Here is a 20,917-nt window from a genome sequence, read left to right as displayed (position 1 = left end):
GCCATCGGCTCCCCCTCTTCAGGTCTAGCTCCTTCGGAGGTGTGTTTCGCCGGCAATTTGTTAGCCCATCCCTTAAAACCCGCTTCCCTGGTTGCAGCGTGAGTTTCTCAGACAGCCATTCGGCGAGGCGTCTTTACGCTCTATCTCCTAGCCGCCGAGCTCACAACTACACAAGGCTCAATCTTATAGCGTTACCCCACGCTCTGTCGTTGCGGAGGTTCAGCGGGGTGTGGGGAGGCTTGGTACTAGGCTATTGCGCAAATGTATGTATTCGGGCTGTGTCACCGTTTTTTGAATTTGAAGGGGCCTCGTCAAGGTCAAGGGAGCAATATTGATCACTTAGAAAGCAAGTGGAATCATTAAACTCGATCACCAAGGGTTCATTCAACCCTATACACTAATCAGACTGTCACCAGATACATAAAGCAAATTTGAGGAATACTCACTGTCCGAGCCATACTCAAATACCATGATCGAGGATATGCAAGCACCGCATCAGAAGACACTTTTAATTGCGTACCACTATCTACGGTCGCCATCGTACACCAGACCAGCAAGCCCGTACCTAATGAAGAAGGCTAGTACACTGCCTGCGACCTTAACGACGTCGGTTAACGTACACGCAAGGCACCAAGGACAAGCCGCTTACCTGTACACACATCAACACTTGGACAAGCCTCTTTTCTGACATCGGCCCCAGTCTGACAAGCAGAAAATTCAGAATGGTCAAATTTGTCGTCTCATGTATTAGCCCTGTCTTGGGGTGTGGGGTCGCAACGGTGAGCCCTAGCACGGAAAAAATTTGAAGGATGAATGTTGTTAATCGCGACGGAGGCCGCTCAAAAACAGCCTTGGAAGGATGGAGGAGATTTGTCGCGGGGTCGAACCTACAGTAACGATTCGTTGAATTAGGATACCATATTTGTACCGCTAGTCTCACCTAGGGACTCGGTGACGTGGACAAGGTACGAGGCCGAACAGTTGAGGACACGACAAGATAAAATTAAATATCTGCGGCATGAAGAAGAGAAGCAGTGTTTTTGAGAAGTGTGCTTGAATTCCGACCACAGCGAAGGCCATCCCTGTCATATAGCAGAGGGTGTCTCCAGGAAACGCTCTAGCTGGATACCTGAAATACCTCGTGTCATTGGTATTTATAGATGAAAGGAAGAATGACATCGCCTGACCAATTATGGTACATGAAGCCTGCGCATACCGCGACAAGAGGAAGCATGAAGTAGAGGCTGAACAAATGACGTTCAACCAGCTCCTTGCTACCAAAGGCCATTCCCGCCTTCCAAACGCCTCCGAACCCTATTTCGGTGTTGTTGCCAAGAAGGTGGACTGGGACGCGCACTCCTATGGGCCATGGGAGGTATAGAAGGTCGTTCAAAATCACTGAAACGGCGATTATGAGGGCTTGAGATACCTCGGATCCATTAATTCCGGCGAGTATGTTGATCGAATTGGTGCAGAAGGTTGAGAGTAATGACATGTATAAATAGTACAACGGCCCTGCGAATCAAAGGTCGGAGTGCCGCGCACGCGGAACAGTGACGAGACGCACCAAGGTTGACGAGGGTGCCGAATAGAGACCGCAGAGGTAAGGGTACGACGACGTTCGTGTTGCCGCGTTCCGCAAAGTACACCATAAGTAGAGGGATAGACGCGATGACTGGGATTGGTAGCTTGTGGCGCCAGCGTATATCAAAGACATCGTCCAGAAAACCAAGCAAGGTCGCCGTTAATAGGGATAGCAAAGATGAGAGATACACTGCTAGCTTCGTAAGGCAAGTCTTAAGTCTTAATACTCTGCTAACACCATAACACCCACCTGCCTATGTGGAAATTCGGACACCGTGATTCCTTCCGCAGTAGCCGATGAATGCACCGGAGTTGTCAACGCGTCGGAGAAAGCAAACGGGATGAACAATGTCAAGGTCACGATATAAACCGACGCGCAGACCAGCCCCATGCTTTCCGGTCTATAAATGGTCGATGAGCGTAGTGCTGAGGCGTAAATTGAACCCACCAACATCAGCGTTGAGTATGTTTTCAGGAGATCATTTCCAGTCAAATTGGCGTTGATGAAAGTAGGTCCAAGAGACGGCACGAGGTAGATCGTAAACAAGAAAGCGAATATGGAGAATCCCAAAGAGGTGTACAAGACAGGTAGTTGAGGTACTGGCTCGAGCAACGGCCTGACAATGAACCAACTTGCTACGGGCACCAAAGAGAGCAGGAGGATGCGGTTGAGGGGCCTTGGAGTAGGAAATACGGCCATCGTGGTTGTGCGAAGCTTCACAAGCTTGACAGGTTATAGAAGTAGTGGCGTGGCGTCTATTTCGAGCGCTTACTTCAGGTTTGTCACAACCGTCACAGACTCACAACCAAGCGACATTCTTGCAACCGCAAAGTTACGAACATATAATGGTTCCCTCTACACGTCGTTTCCCAAATGTCAAGCCCGACCCACAACCTATCATCCCTACTTATTAGCTCACTCAACGGAGAACTTTACCCAGCGGAGAAGTCAACGCGAAGGTTCGCTCTGGACCCTGCAAGAGCGAAATGCAACAACCTCCCCGAACACTCCCACCTGCTTCCAGCTACTCCAGTTTGCCGTCTATGGTGCAGAGTAGCAATTGATTTACCCATAATCTGAGGCTGTATATCTTCTTCTGCGTCCATGCACCTTGTCGAACTGTTTTTGAAGCACTCTAAGTCTGGAAGGAAATCAGCATCTCTCGTCGTATTTCTGCATAGTTCCGCCAAATCATGTCCAAGCAAGCCCCTCAACTCAAGAGCCTTTTGCTGTCCGTGACTGCAGTTGTCACATTCCAATTCTCAGTCAGTACAATTCCAGGCTTAATAGACTTGAAGATCATGGATCTTGACCTTTGAACCCTCAGGGGGCATGTGATAATGAAGTGGAGGGGGAATGTACAGGAGTCATGCCAGCAACCTGGGGGAGTAAGGGCAAAGAGTAATGAAGCGGGGAAAGAGGACAGAGGTAACCTGGATGAGCCCCGAAGTGTATAGACAAGTCCGAGCAAGTCTGAAGTGTCCGAGCAAGTCTGAAGTGTCCGAAGTGCGGGAAGACTTCGAAGTCACCAGACGTGACTTGGATGCGAAGGGAGTGGGTGGAAAGGAAGTGGAAAGGAAAGGGAATGAAAGAGATGTATGCAAGAGTCCGTGGGACGAAGGAAAAGAGAAAAGGAACAAGGAGGAAGGGAGAAGGACAGGGGAATAGCAGAAAATATGAGTGTCCCCTTACACTAGCTGAGTGACTGTGACATGGTGTGACTGTAGTAATGATACTCGGTTTTGTTTGTTTGTTTCATTTCGTTCGAAGGCCATTCTGTTATCATTTGTAGCTAAGATTTGTAGCTAAGAAGTAGGTCTAGACAAGGCTTTTGGTATTGTATTTTAGCTATACATAGTTAAGCTATCTTATCTGGTGAATCAACAGATCTGTAAGGGGACACTCCTATTTTCTCCTATTCCCCCTGTCCCGCCCCCTTCCTCCTCATTCCTCTCCCCTTTCCTTCATTCCCTTTCCTTTCCTTTTGTCCCCTTACCTTTCCGCTTCCCTTCCGTTCACTCCCTTCGCATCCGAGCCCCGTCCGGTGACTCCGAAGTCTTCCCGCACTTCGGACTCGCCTCGGACTCGCTCGGACGCTTCAGACTCGCTCGGACTTGTAGATACACTTCGGAGCTCGCCCGGGCTACCTCTATCCTCCTTTCCCACTTCATTACTCCTTGTCCCCACTTCCCCAGGTCGCTGGCACGACTCCTGTACATTCCCCTTCCACTTCATTATCACATGCCCCCTCGTACCTTGTGATATTCCTTCGTACCTGTGGCTGGTGTACTGTACAGTTACCCTTCATTCCTCCCACGCTACTACAGTATATACTTCGCTTCCTAGCATGGAGAATCCCCATCCTGTTCTCTTTGGATTCTCCCTCTGCTAGGTGAGCAGCTCTCACATGTATTGTAGTTAGTCTTATTCATTTCTTTGGATTCTCCCTCTGCTAGGCCTGCGCTGTCGGCCATCTTGAGGTTGCCCTTACAGCAGAACAGGATCTCCCATCCTGGCACCAGAGCCCTACGGAAAACGTCCTGCGCCACTCCGGACTCGTTCTCAACGTCTCTCTGGTTTTGCGGACATTCCGGACGCTCTCCTGCTACTCCCGCCCACCTCTGAGGACCCAAGGAACTCCATCCCTCGCTCCCCTGACGACTCCGAAATGCCGGGCGCTTCCAGCCAGATCCCGCCATCCGAGCCAGTCGCTTCAGGACCAGACTCCGAGACTTTGCAGACCTTGTGGGCTCAGACGTACGAACACCAAACCCAAATCAGCTCCATCTAGGATACACTTGCCCGAATCGAAGGACTCCTCTTAACACCCCGTCCGACTACTCCGAAAACGACTCCGGACTCCGAGCTGAGGGGCACCGAAGCCTCCCAGCACGCCCCGAGTCGATCCGAAAACACCCCACGTTCCCGCCTGAAGCCCGCCTCTCCCCCGATCTTCGACGGAAACCGCAAGGATGGTCGCGCGTTCTACAACACGTGCTCCATCTACTTCCAGCTCTGTCCGGACCACTTCCCGACCGAGCAGGCCAAAATCCTCTGGTGTCTCTCCTTCTTCCAGAAGGATCGAGCTAAGGAGTACGCGGACATGGTGCTCCGGAGTCCGAAGGATCCGTACTTCGAATCCTGGGCCGCCTTCGCGACCAAATTCCGGACTCGCTTCCTTCCGGATCGGGAACGCGAAGCCGCCATGCTCAAGCTGGAGTCTACCCGGTACCACCAAGGGCGTCGGACTTTCCAGGAGTACCTCGACGAGTTCCGAGACCTTGTAGACCAGTCCGGATACTCCGAGGGCTCCAACATCACGATGAAGTTCCGTCGCGGACTGGACTCCATCATCCAGAGCCGCATTGCCGAGTCCGCAGACTGTCCGGACGAGGATGACTTCGAAGGATGGTACAAGGCAGTGCAGCGGGTTGCTGACAACTGTGCTGCCAACCAGTCCTTCCACTTTGGCGTGCACTCCGGAAACTCCGGACACTCCGGATCCCTCGTCCGACCAGCAGCCAGCTCCGGAGTCGCTCGGACTCCTGCGGGTGTACTCCCCGCGCCTCGGACTCAGCTCCTGCCTCTGCAACCCCGCTTCCAACTTCCGCCTCCTCCGAAGGCTCTCTCACCCGGCGTCCCCATGGACGTCGACCACACCCGCTCCCGGCCCGCCGCTTCACAGCTCTGCTATCGATGCGGCAAGCCCGGCCACATGTCCCGCGAGTGCCCACTTCGGTACGACGTCCGGTTCATGACCACCGAGGAGCGGATGTCCGCCATTGAAGATCTCCTGACCGCGGCCGATGTTGTAGAAAGTGCGGGGACCTCGGAAGGAATAGACGATGAGGGAACGGCCCCGGTTGAGGAATCGGACACGGTGGATTTTGTCCGGACCAACGAGTGATCAGTGCGACCTCGTTGGTAAATAACCAATTTGCTTGTCTTAGCGTAGACGAAATAGACGATTCTGATCACTCCGATGATTCGTCCGACGCTAAGCAAACAACTCCGGTTACAATCCGCACACTCCAAAGGTTTCGCCCGCAGTGGGAACGGCGGCTACCCAGTAGCTATAAGATCTCCGCGCTGCCCGGCAAGCTTTCGCTAGATATACCCGTTGAAGTGCAGAGCACGGATACACAACACAGATGCACCCTGCAGGCCCTGGTGGACTGTGGAGCCACCAGAGTCTTCATGCATCCGCGCTTCGCTGATGCCCATGGTTTCACCCGGCGCAAGCTGTCCGCCTCGATCCCGGTCTTCAATGTCGACGGATCACCAAACGAAAACGGATCCATCTCCGAAGTCGTGGACCTTGTACTCCGGTTCAAGGATCACACGGAACAGATGCTGTTCGCGGTCACTAACATCGGACGCCAGGACATCATCCTCGGATACACCTGGCTTCGGAAGCACAACCCCGAGATTGACTGGCAGACGAAGGAGGTGACCATGAGCCGCTGTCCGTCCGGATGCGATACCTGTCGGAAGGAGTTCCGCCATGACAAGCTGACCCGACGCAAGGAGTCCGTACGACTCCGGGAGTGTCGTACGGGTCCGATGCCAATGGTCGAGGAACTGCACTCGGACGATCTCCCGCAGCTTCAGGACTGCGAGGACGACAATGAGGACGATGAGGCCACAACTCCGGACGACTCCGGACCTTGAGAAGGGCGACCGTATCTTCGCAGCCATTCCTCCTCCGACTCCGGAGTACCTTCGGAGTCTTCGGGAAGAACACGTCCGAGCTTCGGAGACGGTCTCGCAGCGCCTCGCATTGGCTTTCCAGCGCAACAAGCCCCACGATCCTTGGAACAGCGCAGTCCCGGACTTCCTCCGAGAATTCGAGGACGTCTTCGCCAAGGAGTCCTTTGATGAACTGCCCATGCCGCGTCCGTGGGATCACGCCATTGAGCTAATGGACGGAGCGGAACCGACCTCTACCAAATGCTACCCGCTGTCCCCCGCGGAGCAGAAACAGCTGGACGAGTTTCTGGAAGAAAATCTCCAGACTGGTCGGATCCGCCCCAGCAAGTCGCCCATGGCTGCCCCGGTGTTCTTTGTTGAGAAGAAGGACAGATCGCTCTGCTTGGTCCAGGACTACCGGAAGCTCAACAGCATGACGGTCAAGAATCGGTACCCACTTCCACTCATCTCGGACTTGGTGGATAAACTCCGGAACGCTCACTACTTCTCCAAGCTCGACGTCCGGTGGGGTTTCAACAACGTCCGGATCAAGGAGGGCGACGAGTGGAAGGCCGCGTTCCGGACTACGCGCGGACTCTTCGAACCGTTGGTAATGTTCTTCGGACTAACGAATAGCCCATCCACCTTCCAGACCATGATGAACGACCTCTTCCGGGAGCTCATTACGGAAGGTGTGGTCATTATCTATCTGGATGACATTCTGATCTACACCAAGACACGCGAAGAGCATCGCCGGGTTCTCAAGCGAGTCCTAGAGATCCTCCAGCGGAACAAGCTCTTCCTCCGAGTGGACAAGTGCGACTTCGAGCAGACCAAGGTGGAGTATCTCGGAGTTGTCATCTCTGAGGGTAAGATCGAGATGGATCCCGTGAAGGTTTCCGGAGTCGCGGACTGGCCGACCCCTCGGACTCGGACTGAACTCCAATCCTTCCTCGGGTTCGTCAACTTCTACCGCCGCTTCATCAAGGACTACTCGCATATTGCCCGGCCTCTCTTCGACCTCACTTGTGCAAAGGAATGGCAGTGGAACGACTCCGCTCAATCCGCATTTCTTCGGATCAAGGAGCTGATCACTTCGGAGCCCGTTCTGGTCTTTCCGAAGGAGATCGGCCTTACCGGGTTGAAGCGGACTCGTCGGATTACGCTATGGGTGCGGTCTTGTCGCAGCTGGATCCGGATGATGGTAAATGGCATCCTGTCGCATTCTACTCTAAAAGTCTACAGGCTGCGGAGCGGAACTACGAAATACACGACAAGGAGATGCTTTCAATCATCCGGGCACTCGAAGAATGGCGACACTACTTGGAAGGCACAGAGACTCCGTTTGAGATCTGGACGGACCACAAGAACCTGGAGTACTTCATCAAGGCCCAGAAGCTCAACCGCCGTCAAGCCCGCTGGTCGCTATACCTCTCCCGCTTCGACTTCACTCTCCAGCACCGTCTGGGTCGGACAATGGGTAAGCCGGATGCTCTCTCGCGCCGCTCGGATCACTCGGATGGTAAGGATGACAACAAGGATGTGGTTTTACTTAAGCCGTCCTACTTTGCCGTCCGTGCCACGGGTGTCACTCTTGAAGGGGAGGAGAAGGATATCCTCACGGCTATCCGGACTGGAGTGCGGAATGCGAAGTTTGAAGATGCAGTGGCAAAGGCGGCGGAGGAGCTGAAGAAGACCCAGGGCAGTCGCAAGACAGTCCGGAGTGCGGAATGGTCTCAATCGGACGGACTCCTGATGTTCCGGGGTAAGATCTACGTTCCAGACTCACCGGACTTGCGTCGGACCATTGTAGCCCAGCACCATGACACTAAGGTCGCAGGACACGCCGGCAGATGGAAGACCCTAGAGCTCGTTTCGCGCAGCTACTGGTGGCCCAACATGTCCCGGTACGTCGGATCCTACACCCGCCATTGCGACCTCTGTCTCCGGACGAAGGCCCAAAGGCATCCGCCCATGGGTGAACTCCATCCGCTTCCCATTCCGGATGAACGCTGGGATCGCCTGAGTGTCGACTTCATCGTCGAGCTTCCAGAGTCCGATGGATTTGATGCTGTCATGAACGTGGTCAACTCCGTAAGCAAACGTGCCCACTTCATTCCGACTCACACCACAGTGTCTGCCCTCGGATCCGCAAACTTGTACCTGCAGAACGTCTGGAAGCTGCACGGACTCCCTCGGTCCGTTGTGTCCGACTGGGGTCCGCAATTCATCGCAGAGTTCACCCGAGAAGTCTACCGGATGCTCGGAATCAAGCTGGCTGCCTCCACTGCGTACCACCCTCAGTCCGACGGACAGACGGAACGGACCAACCAGGAACTCGAGTCCTATCTCCGGATCTTCGTCGGAGAGCGTCAGGACGACTGGGCTCGCCTCCTACCTATGGCGGAGTTTGCGTACAACAACCGGGTCCATGCGTCCACTCAGCAGTCACCCTTCCTCCTGGATACCGGCCGTCATCCTTGTCTCGGGTTCGAACCTCATCAGCCACCGTCTCGGATGGAGTCCGCAAACGAGTTTGTAGACCGGATGAAATCCGCAGTCGACGAGGCTCAGTCCGCATTGGTCAAGGCTCAGGACAACATGAAGTGCTACTACGATCAGCGTCGGACTCCCGCTCCGGAGTACCAACCGGGTGACAAGGTCTGGCTGGACTCGTCGGACATCAACCTTGCCCGACCCTCCCGGAAACTCGGACACGCACGACTTGGTCCTTACAAGGTCGTCCGGAAGGTTGGCAAGGCAGCGTACCGGCTCCAGCTCCCTCCGGGCTTATCCCGTCTCCATCCCGTCTTCCCCGTGGTCAAACTCTCTCCCTTCGTTCCGGACCCCATCCCGGGTAGACGCCCTGTCGCTCCGCCACCTCCGCAGCTCGTTGACGGAGAAGAGGAGCATGAGGTAGAAGAGGTCCGGAATAGCAGACGGTTCGGTCGGGTCCTGAAGTATCTGGTGCGCTGGCGAGGCTATGGTATCGAGCACGACTCCTGGGAGCCCGCGAGCAACCTCCAGCATGCCGCCCGGAAGGTCAAGGACTTCCATGATCGTCACCCGGACGCAGTACGCATACTCTGGACGAGTCCGATGAATCCGACGACTGCTCTACCTCTCCGGATGACTCCTGCGGCACTGGACCAGTCCTGGGAGCGTTGGCGCAGTCGGAAGGCTCCGGGCTCCGCGCAGTCGTACTTCGACATCTTCTCGCAGCAATCCGGAGTTTCGGGGTTGGTGAATTCATGGCGCGGCAGGCAGGAATCTTCGCGTCGGGTCGCCGCAACCTTGAAGGGGGGGTGATGTAAGGGGACACTCCTATTTTCTCCTATTCCCCCTGTCCCACCCCCTTCCTCCTCATTCCTCTCCCCTTTCCTTCATTCCCTTTCCTTTTCTTTTGTCCCCTTACCTTTCCGCTTCCCTTCCGTTCACTCCCTTCGCATCCGAGCCCCGTCCGGTGACTCCGAAGTCTTCCCGCACTTCGGACTCGCCTCGGACTCGCTCGGACGCTTCAGACTCGCTCGGACTCGTAGATACACTTCGGGGCTCGCCCGGGCTACCTCTATCCTCCTTTCCCACTTCATTACTCCTTGTCCCCACTTCCCCAGGTCGCTGGCACGACTCCTGTACATTCCCCTTCCACTTCATTATCACATGCCCCCTCGTACCTTGTGATATTCCTTCGTACCTGTGGCTGGTGTACTGTACAGTTACCCTTCATTCCTCCCACGCTACTACAGTATATACTTCGCTTCCTAGCATGGAGAATCCCCATCCTGTTCTCTTTGGATTCTCCCTCTGCTAGGTGAGCAGCTCTCACATGTATTGTAGTTAGTCTTATTCATTTCTTTGGATTCTCCCTCTGCTAGGCCTGCGCTGTTGGCCATCTTGAGGTTGCCCTTACAAGATCCTACAAAGAGAGGCTGCTTACTATGGGACTCAGAGTCGGAGGAAGGAAGCAACAGAGAGTGTAGTTTATACCACTTGCAAAAATAGTTGCAGGTATGTAGCCTTTTGAAGTTCGTAAACGCACTGGGCAGGTTGCCAGATGCAAAGATCTGTCCTTTGGTGATACTGCTGTTCGAGTTTCAGCTACTTGCTGAAAAGCAAGAAAGAGCCACTCACGGATCGGTAGTGATTTGAGGGTCAGTGAGAAGAGTATCACCACCTGAGGGGCATGTTAGCGGACAATAGCACCTCCTTGATTGCCAACATGCTTACCTTGAAGATCAGAAATGAAAACAGACTGTCTTGAAATACTGAACATACTGAGCAAAGGCGAGGAACTTTGCTTGTCGTTCCTGATCCAGATTCTCCATTGGAAGAAGCTCTGGGCTGTCATTGTTGATGTACTTGATGAACTTCCCATTGATGACCTCCTCAATGGGATAAGACTTCTTGACACCGTCCACCTCATTAGAATTTGCCAGTGCTGCATGAACAAAGCACATCTGGGGAATGTTGAAAGGCGCCTCCTCATTGCACTTGATGAAGTCATAGACCAGGTCCAATAATGCAGAGGCCCACACCAGGCAAGCGATCTCCTTGTCTAGAATCTCGCTCTGCTTGGTGCAAGAGTAGTAAGCAAGCTTGCCATCAGGCTTCTCGTAGAAGGCTTGCTTGATGCAAACATAGGGCAATGTGGTAGGTGTGGTAGGAAAAATGGGGGTGCTAACGTGTCCAAAGCGAGCACTCTTGAACGTGCCACAGAAAGCCTCTCCTTTTGGATTGACAAAGATGCTCACTCGCTTAGGGGTGACATTCTTCTCCAATTGGACAATACTCGGAGTACTGATCAAGTCCTTCCAGCTTGTGTGAGGTGCAACAAAGACGATGCATGGCATCTCCTCCATGTTGTCTAAACATGTAGCAGTAAGGAGCAAAACATGGAATACAGAAGTAGACACATACATTTTGAATGAGCACTCCCCCGTGTTCCTGATTCCTGTGCTCGCAGTGCTGCACAAATGGTCTTGATGTCAGGGGACTCTTGACCACGCTGAGGAATCTTGTGTGGTGGAGTAGACAGTTGATCTTCTGGTTGGTCCTCATTGTCATCAGAAGATGATGGCTGTGAAACAAAGTATTAGTCCTAGCAGAACCTGATATTCAACTCAAATCAGCTTACAATAGTTACTGGGTTATGCTTTGTCCCTTCATCTCAATTGTGTGCTTGCTTACTGATCATAGTCCCAGGTGCCTGCTGCTGAACAAGAACATAAGCACTCTTGAAATTACTATCCAGCAAATGACAGGGCTTACCACAGACATGGGGGGTCTATGGTTTGATGAGCAATAGCTGTCTTGGGTGGTCTTGGTTCCAAAGGGCTGCAACAATTCATCATCAAGACACCAATACAATCATAGAGGAATCAAGACTAACCTTGACTACCACTGGTGGGTGACGAGAGCTTTCCTCATCTTCTTTCTCAGCAGCTTGCTCAGCAATGGTGTCGCGGTAATTGAGGATCTCAATGTAAATGTGGTGTGGGATCGAAACGAAGATGTGCAATCCCTTTTTGGAATTAAACTTTCCTTTTGCATTTGTGAACTGGCTACGAAAAGGTGCTGGCATACCCACAATAGGAACAAGTTCATGCCAGTCAGTGTCACGAAGTGTAAGGGGACACTCCTATTTTCTCTCCTTTCCTTCATCCCATGGACTCTTACCTACATTCCCTTCATTCCCCTTCATTCCTTTTCGCTCCCTTTCCTTTCCACTTCCTTTCCACCCACTCCTTTCGCATCCAAGCCGCGTCCGGTGACTCCGGAGTCTTCCCGCACTTCAGACACTTCGGACTCGCTCGGACTCGTCTATACTCTTCGGGGCTCGTCCGAGTTACCTCTACCCTTTTCCCCCACTTCATTACTCTTCGCCCTTACTCCCCCAAGTCGCTGGCACGACTCCTGTGCATTTACCCTCCACTTCATTATCACATGTTTCCTTGTACCTTGTGATATTTGTTCGGACTTGTGGCTGGTGTACTGTACAGTTATCCTGCATTCCTCTCATGCTACTGCAGTATATACTTCGCTTCCTAGCATGGAGAATCCTTATCCTGTTCTCTTTGGATTCTCCCTCTGTTAGGTGAGCAGCCCTCTCATGTATTGTAGTTAGTCTTATTCATTACTTTGGATTCTCCCTCTGCTAGGCTTGCACTGTGCGGCCATCTTGAGGTTGCCCTTACACCCACGCCGTCAGATGTCTATGCTGACTTCCATGGATTTCTCTGTGAAGTGAGCACTTTTGTTGAGGGCATTATGGGCTCATGCAAAGCTGGTCTGGCTGCTGATGGCATGCACACTGTGCCGAGCAGGGTGTTCTTTGGCATGGGGGTTTACACACTTTGCAAGGTATTTTTTATGGCAGGTAGGTTGCTTTCCTCCTCTTCATCCTCCAAACACTCATCGCGATGAACACCTAGGAATTCCCATCCATATTTCGATACAAGACTTTTGCCAAAGTCCATCTCGAGTGGCCCGACTCTGTCTGGCACTATGGGAATATACAAGAAAGTCCCATGATAATCTGTGGTATGTTCAATCAAATATATTGATGATTTCACTGACTTATTATTATATATAGGCTGGATATTTTGAAGCCTGCATTGGTGGATAACATCTTGGCACCCACCAGAAGGCAGAGGGAGCAATATGGCCACTGGCTGATGGTGTATGGGAAGACAAGGACTCTTGTACCCCGTCGCATGGCAAAGTTGATTGTCAAGCATGAAGCAGTAAGCATATATTCCCAAGTTCTCAATGATCAGTTCACCTATTGTTAGAATGATGTAAACGGGAAGGGTGATATCTTCGAGCCTGGATATCTCAATATTGCCCTTCAGGAGCACCCCTATCTGGGGTATCTTGTTTTTGGAGAGAGTGCATGGACTCACCTTGGTGGGTCAGTGGGTGGGGGTGATCCCTTGTCTTCTCTTTTCAATAAGCACAGTATGTGATGATAGATTCCTTTCCCCCTTTTTCTTAAACATTGAGGTAGATATGCTTGATGCAAAATCCCATATCAACCCAGAGTACTACGACAGCATTGTCCCATACAACGTCATGGACAAGACTCGGCCACAAAAGCAGACCTACTTGTACTATCAAGCATATAAGACTGGCAGGAAGCAGCTCTGGATGATAGCCAAGATTCCTTCCTCGTGTGCTTATTTATCTATTTATTCTCCTGCTCCACTAACTGTTCCTTTCTAGTCATGTGGAGTCCTTCAATCTCAATACTGGGGTGGAACGAAAGACCCATCTCTTTTCCAAGATTGTCAAGAAGTCTGCAAGTGTTGCTATTGGGCCTTTAGAGTATTGCGGAAATGGCCACATCATAATGACAACACATCAGAAGAAGAGGTAAGCCTCCCCACTCATTCATACATTGAAGAGTACTGAGATAAATACAGAGTATTTGTTGTACAAGGTGACCCCTCACTATTGAACACCAATTTCAAGAGATACATCCAAGGTATCTATCGGTGTCATAGACCAGTCCTCACGCCCCCTTAGGGGTCCCCTCTACGCCCCTTTTGGATACTCGGACCTTTGGAGTCCCTTGGGCTCCGCCCTCACGGCCTATGCATGGTGCACAGCACTTGGATTCACCTGTTACATGTTTCACCTACATGTGTACTTATATACTAAGCCTCACTACATGTTAAGGACTGTGTCAAGGGGCCTCCTGACTCGTCCGCACAGGGGCGCGGGAACGCGCGGGAGCGCGGACAAGCGGACAAGCGGAGCACACAGGACTTGGCTTCAGCTTTGATGCTGCGCCCTCCTAGCCCTGCGGTGTCCCGATTTCGGAAAGAGCAAGGTGAGAGGCGGGCTACACGGAGGAGCCTGCAGCGAAGACTTAGAAGGCAAGAGGATGACAAATAGGAACTAAGATTCAGAGTGAAGAATACATGTCTACTAATGCTACTATAAATACTGACTAACACATGTATGTAGTGAGGCTAGTATGTAAGGACACATGTAGGTGAAACATGTAACAGATGAATCCAAGTGCTGTGCACCATGCATAGGCCGCAAGGGCGGAGCCCGAGGGACTCCGAAGGTCTGAGTATCGGAAAGGGGCGTAGGTGGGACCCCTAAGGGGGTGTGAGGACTGGTATATGACACTACATACATGTGTTAGTCAGTATTTATAGTAGCACTAGTAGACATGTACTCTTCACTCTGAATCTTAGTTCCTTTTCCGTCACTTGTCTCTTCTAAGTCTTTGCTGCGGGCTCCTCTGCGGAGCCCGCCTCTCACCTTGCTCTTTCCGAAATCAGGACACCGCAGGGCTAGGAGGGCGCAGCATCAAAGCTGAAGCCAAGTCCTGTGTGCTCCGCTTATCTGCGTGTCCGCGCTCCCACGCGTTCCCGCGCCCCTGTGCGGACGAGTCAGGAGGCCCCTTGACACGGTCCTTAACAACTGGATTAAGAACCACTTGGATGAACCAGGCCAACCAAAAAAGGGAATGTCCAAGGAGCACCAGATGGATCTCAATAAATGGATTACTTCCTTGGAAGTTGTTCGCCGCCATGCACTCTCTGCCATCTGGCTCAGGCCGCGACATGGAGGAGACTGAGGATGGTTTCAATGGCTCAGATGAAGCCGCCAATGATGACGATGATCAGCAGATGGTAGTAGGGCCTTCCTCCGATGATACCCTTGTTGGCGATGAAGATGATCAACCACCGAGAAAGAAGCAGAGGCTCAGTACGGATGCTCGGCTATTGCTGACCTTTGGAAAGCAGAATATCATTCCTCCACTCTTTGGCATACAGGTGACTAGACGTAGCAAGAAGCCTTAGACTTGATATATTGCTTTCGATTGACTTTGCTAGTATCAAGTAGTATACTTATATTTCAAAACTATTGATGATTGAGATGCACATGAAAGGTACCTGGGGTCCCACTCAAGGGGATTTGTTCGCAACCCTGTCGTTTGTGGCGGACCACTCTGGTTCGCAGGCAAACAGTGCAAGACTGACCTGCCAAGGAGCAGATCAGTCTTGCTTTCCATAGATTACAGACGGAGACTGTTATCCTGGTTGAAGAAGTATCCACGGGTGCAAAAGGCGATGGGCGCTGCAATTGAGAATTTGACGGTGATTTTGCGTTGTGTCTCCCGACTTCCACCAATTCAAGGGTCAATATTGTAGGGTTGGCACCCTGTTCGGACTCGGATACACGATTTCTCGTACGTATATTATCATTTCATTTACTTCTTGTTTCGGTCCGTGACCAGCTGCAGCCACATAGTTATTTAGGTATTAGTTACTTCCTCGTGCATGCACATCCTGTGTCCTTAATTACATATACTACAAGTATATATAGTGCTACATATCTACCTACAGAACAATAAGAAGTACAGTTTCCCCTTCCCTCCGTTGCGTTGCAAAAGTCAAGTCCAGCAGTCGCACGCGGCGCTGCTTGGTCGTGTTTCCGTCCTCTGTTCTGTTCGCCACGTGGCGTTCGGTTTCACTTTGTTCCTTCTCACTTCGCTTTTAGTGGGAACACCACCCATTCCCAGTCCTCGCATTCACACCAGCGAATACGACTTCGCACCTACAATATTGTAGGCCTCGATAACACTCCCGTTAAGTTAATCTTGGTGTGTCAAGTTTCTCCACCTTAGGCTACAATACTATATGACAGGTTGGTTGCCAACTTGCTGAATTCTTGTACTATCACGTGTACTGTAGTGCAAACACACATAGATGTGCAAAACCAATTTTAAGTTGTTGTAGATTCCATGTCCTATACTCGGACATGAAGTATGTTTGAGAAATAGACTTCATTGAGCTACTGTAAAAATCTCAAGGCATTTGAGAAGTTGCAAGTCCATTTCCGCGGGCAAAATGTGATGTGCAAATAGTCATTTCAAATTTGACTTGAATGCTGTGGAAGTAATAACAATCCTACAGACTTCTGATTTTTTTCTTAGCTAGTATAGTAGTGCTAGAGTCTGAATCTAGAGTCCCTTGCACTCGTACCTACTGGTTCATGCACAGGAAAACCAACAATATTTTGCGTGACAAAGAAGCTCCTATTTGCCCCTTGTTTTGCAGATCCATGTGTTGCCGAGCGAGCGGCCGAATGCATACGGCGGCACACGGCTGCGCTGCTGGGTCTGTGTAACAGAAATATACCCGATACGGTAAAGCCACGTTTAGCGCTGGCTAGTCACACTCTTTTCTAGCTACGCTCTTTAGTCAATCACTCTCTTTAGTCTAACCTTAGTCTCTCCTTTTATTAGTGTATTTACTATGGCAGTCATCATGGTAGTCTACTATATAGTTACGAGCCCTATGTACGTTGTAGGGCAGAGTTGCATAAACAAGGACGACTTACCCCTGTCTTTGACTTGTGTGACTTCGTGTGACGCGACACTTCCCTATCCGGTTGTCTCCCGCCACATATTTTAGACAGAACTATCTCGTCCATCTCATCTCTTATTCCCATCGACACTCTCATCTTATCTCTTTCTCCCTCGTAATCTCTCTCTTCGGGCACCCCTTGGTCTGATCAACCAAGGCTATCCGATTATATCCCGCTGAGTAATTCAGTTTCCCTATTTTACTAACCTCGTATTATTTAGTTTAGTCCTATTGGAGTAATGTCTCATCCCGCGTCCTCGTCTGAACCACAGACCCCGCTGGCTATGCCAGCTACTTATATCCCGGATGAGTCCCCATTGCCTCCATTAACACCCAGTACTGATGACTCGAGCTCGAACCAGAACAGCGGGATGTGAGCGACATACTCCAGCATCGCCGCTACAAACACTCGCGTTGGGTTCTCCACCCCGCGAGAGACTTCTCCCCTGCGAGAAGTTACCTCACTTGGCTCTCCTAGAGCCTTGGATGTCAGCTCGAATGCCGGGGTGTTCAGCCAGAATAACCCCGAAGAATCCGGGCCCTCCCACGAGGAACGCCCTTGGATTACGATTGGTCGTGGTGGACGCCCTCTCCGCACACCAACTCCGGAACTATTCCCCGCTCAAGAAGCCGATATCAGGCGCGCGGAAGATCTATTGACCCAGGATCAGAAAGATATGATCCTGCGGCGTAGCGCATCCGTACAAATTACGGATGACGATTCTCTGGATTCTGAATCCACGCCTAAAGATAAAGGCAAGGGTGTAGACCCACGTGAGCGTGGCGAGCCAGTCTTACAACTGGGTGCACACGCCCCTTTCCTCGGAAAGTTCAATGCTCCGACAGAAGAGGAAATTGCAGAGCAACAGGCCGCGTTTGAGTTTTGGCAGCCCAAGCCAGCTCTCACACCTTTGCCCAACATACCCAAAACCAGTACCTCTAGTAATACTGTACCTAGTATTCATCCAAATGATATAACCTTGACGGAATTGTTGAAAAATCTTAAGCTCATCCAGGACCGCTTTGACAAACTTGAGTCTCAAGGGCAGAATAAGTTTCAGAAGCACAGTGAGCCCAAACATGCTACGTTCACACCCGAAGTGTTGTCTGAGGATGAACGAAGATCTATTGAACGCAAGGCGCAGGGAAATTTCGCTCGGAATGATACTAACACAAGCTTGAACTTCCCGAACTGGAATCGTCGTGACCGGCGTCATGTATCCCGCCCTAATGAAGTAGTACCGCCGTCCTCGAACGTTGGTCGTATCTTCAACCGAGTTAGCGGACGTAATCATGATTACGATTCCGATGATGATCCGTCCTCAGACGGTTCGGACTCTGGAGGAGGAAGCAGTTCGAGACCTTCTCGTCGTAAGAGAAGGAAACGGTCGTCGAAATTAAAAGCAGTCTCACCTACTGTGTTTACGGGTGAGCCTAAGATTGATTTGTTCAATCGGTGGATGCGCGAAGGCCTGCACTACCTGGACGACACCCGAGTTGAACAGCGGAAGGAAATCCGCGCCCTCGCCCGCTATACTGAAGGAAAGGCGCAAGCCTATTACCAGAATGTCATCGCGGATGATGAGTCGAACTGGACACTTGAAAATTATTTCAAGGCCATTTACGATGCGTGCTTCCCATCCAACTTCCGAGAGAAACAACGCCGTAAATTGGAGCGATTCTATCAAAGTGAGTTATCGGTTAAGGAATATGCGGCGCAAATGTATGATATGATAAACACCATCGGAGGCCTTGATGCACGTCAGGGCGTCGTACATCTTTTCCGTGGTCTGAATCCTGAACTTGCGATTGCCTGTCGGCGCATGGGATTGAATCCCGAGGATGCATCTTGGGACGAGGTTGTCGCCGAAGCCGAGAATGAGGAGATTGTCCTCTCAAGTATTCGTAAAGATAACCCTCGGGGTGATAAGCGTTCGAAGGACTCGTTGACTCAGTCGAAATCATCCTCATCCCATGGCTCAGGAAGTCCGAACAAACCTGGAAGTAACTCCAATCAATGATCACGCAATTTCAGAAATAACAGTCGCCGGAACTCACCGAATTATAATAACAACTATGCAGAAGTGACTTCAGGCAATGATGTGCGAACTGCGGCTGGTAGCTCCTCGGGCAGTAAGACCAACAGTGGAGTGTCTGGAGGGCGCAAGGATCTTTCGCCCCAAGAGCGACAGAGACTTCAATCTGAAGGCAAATGCTTCCTGTGCAAACAAGCTGGTCATATTGCACGTAATTGCCCCAAAGCAAACCTCTTACCTGGAAGGGGGGGTAAACCACCAGGTATTCGTGTGAATCATATTGATTTTGCGGAGCACATGGTTGATGAGTACCTTCCCGACGAAGCGAGCTCTGCACACCTTGAGTTAGCTGCGCTGGGATCGCATGATGATGCCTTGCGTGCCGAATTCACGAAGTCGTCAGACCCAGGTGTTCCTGGATTGCTGAACGACGACGACTCTGATTCCGACGAAAGCTTGGAAGACTCCCGCCAAATTAGCGCACGATGGTTGAAGTTTCTAGCGAAGCATTACGCAAGCGACCAACTGGGCGATGCACGAGCGAACACGTATACCTGGCTGTTAGAATTAAGTCGCGATCTAGGTCTGCCGGGTGATGATTACGGTCAATATCCCTGGACTGAGCTGTGGTTCTCGCTAGATAGGGTTTCCGTATATCTGGCGCTTTACCACATTTATACATGAAGCTCATATGAAGCACATGACTTCACATCTTCCGTACATTTATTTCATATAAAGGTCATATAAAGCCCACTTCTTTTGCGAAACTTTACATTCCTTCATATGGCTTTACATTTCTTCTACATTTCTTCTACATTTTCTTTACTTCTTCATGACTTTGAGGCAATAACAATTGTTGAGGAGCTTCACGTAAAGCTTATATGAACTGCATGTGAAGTTTATATGCGACATTCATATGTGCTTCATGTGAAGTCCATGTGAAGCACATATGAAGAGTTTATATTCATATGGATTACAACTAAGTTATGAGTTTGTCTCATACACAAGTGCATACAAGCTTCATGTGTGGTTTATATGAGCTTTACATGTGATTTATATATGCACTACATGCACTTTATATAGAGTAAATGTAAACTTCATATGAGCATCATGTGTGGTTTGTGTAGAGCGAATGTATACTTTATATGAGCATCATGTGTGGTTTATACAGCATATATATATGCTTTATGTGCAGTTTATATAACATACATGTACGCTTCATGTGAACTTTATATGTGGTTTATGTGTGCTTCATGCGCACTTCATATGCAACTTATACATAGTAGAGGTAAATACTTTGACACATTTAGTCCTCCTCCTCCTCACTCTCCTCCTCCTCTTCACTCTCCTCTTCACTCTCTGAGTCTTCTTCATCCTCACTCTCCTCATCACTGTCTGTCATTTCTATTCCTGCTTCTTGATTCCTCTTCTTTTCCTCCTGCTTGGCAATGACCCGTTGAGTGTGTATGAATAACAGCACATGCATTGTGAAGTCAAAGTTGCTAACTGTCATTCGGTTGAGAACAGTCTGGAAACCTCCAATCCATGCATTGAGCTGTTCACAGGCCTAAGCTCAAATTAGACAAGTATGACTGCTAGACCACTAAATTCACTTACCTGAGTGTTGAAAGCCCTCTTATAGTAAGGGTTGCCTTGCTTGTCATTGGCAACCACTACAAGATTTGGTGCATCTCCATTGAGGGGTGCTGGATTGCACCAGGTCCGGCAAAGATGATCAGTGATCCGGTGGTTGATGTAGTGGTATGAGTCCACAATAATCCTAGTTGTTGGCTCCCAAGCAGGCCAGTGACCTTGCCTGACAATATGCTTGAGTAAGGCACACCCCTTGTCAATGGCAATGTAGCTGGGGCGTGAGGCAGGATCAGGATAGACATCTTCAAGGAACCGAAGAATCTTGGCCACCCCTTCTGACTTGGCAAACTTGCGCCAGGCAAGGACCACACCACATGGAGCACAGATGGTCTCCACGCAGTAGTACCTAGGAGCAGAGAAGTAGTTGTTATACTTGCTGCCACTGACCTGTTCAACCTCCTGCTCTGCAAGGTCATCATGCTCTGGCACCTCTGCTCCTCCACCAACAGGCAACCATTCCTGTCTCTCCTCCTGAGCTCTTCTCAACATCCGCTGCACTCCAAGAAGTGAGGTGTTGGCATATTGCCTGCGAAATGTAGCCCACTGCCCCTGGTGATCTTGACAGG

The 20,917-nt window shown here is 50.8% G+C and overlaps 4 protein-coding genes across 4 annotated transcripts; 2 read left to right on the top strand and 2 right to left on the bottom strand.

The window, feature by feature from the left end:
• Window positions 1-522: 522 nt before the first annotated feature.
• Window positions 523-2,284, bottom strand: ALG7 (tunicamycin resistance protein; the record flags this gene model as incomplete). The annotated part of the gene is made up of 7 exons (XM_036780453.1): window positions 523-597; window positions 650-887; window positions 941-1,129; window positions 1,188-1,515; window positions 1,568-1,781; window positions 1,835-1,985; window positions 2,037-2,284. 7 exons carry the CDS (start codon window positions 2,282-2,284, stop codon window positions 523-525), a joined length of 1,443 nt encoding a protein of 480 aa, XP_036627836.1.
• Window positions 2,285-10,401: 8,117 nt separating this feature from the next.
• Window positions 10,402-11,855, bottom strand: PC9H_010962 (uncharacterized protein; the record flags this gene model as incomplete). The annotated part of the gene is made up of 7 exons (XM_036780452.1): window positions 10,402-10,448; window positions 10,524-11,138; window positions 11,192-11,351; window positions 11,409-11,416; window positions 11,462-11,486; window positions 11,543-11,608; window positions 11,664-11,855. 7 exons carry the CDS (start codon window positions 11,853-11,855, stop codon window positions 10,402-10,404), a joined length of 1,113 nt encoding a protein of 370 aa, XP_036627835.1.
• Window positions 11,856-12,541: 686 nt separating this feature from the next.
• On the top strand, window positions 12,542-13,798 carry PC9H_010961 (uncharacterized protein; the record flags this gene model as incomplete). The annotated part of the gene is made up of 7 exons (XM_036780451.1): window positions 12,542-12,650; window positions 12,706-12,814; window positions 12,867-13,017; window positions 13,066-13,231; window positions 13,281-13,443; window positions 13,496-13,645; window positions 13,696-13,798. 7 exons carry the CDS (start codon window positions 12,542-12,544, stop codon window positions 13,796-13,798), a joined length of 951 nt encoding a protein of 316 aa, XP_036627834.1.
• Window positions 13,799-14,820: 1,022 nt separating this feature from the next.
• PC9H_010960 (uncharacterized protein) lies at window positions 14,821-15,136 on the top strand (the record flags this gene model as incomplete). The annotated part of the gene is made up of 2 exons (XM_036780450.1): window positions 14,821-15,066; window positions 15,134-15,136. The coding sequence occupies 2 exons, from the start codon at window positions 14,821-14,823 to the stop codon at window positions 15,134-15,136; spliced, it is 249 nt and encodes an 82-aa protein (XP_036627833.1).
• Window positions 15,137-20,917: the final 5,781 nt, after the last annotated feature.

This window comes from Pleurotus ostreatus, assembly GCF_014466165.1.
Source record: "Pleurotus ostreatus strain PC9 chromosome Unknown scaffold_8, whole genome shotgun sequence".
NCBI classification, from domain to species: Eukaryota; Fungi; Basidiomycota; class Agaricomycetes; order Agaricales; family Pleurotaceae; genus Pleurotus; species Pleurotus ostreatus.
The sequence above is the reverse complement of the archived record's forward strand: the minus strand, read 5'-3'. Positions and strand labels throughout refer to the sequence as shown.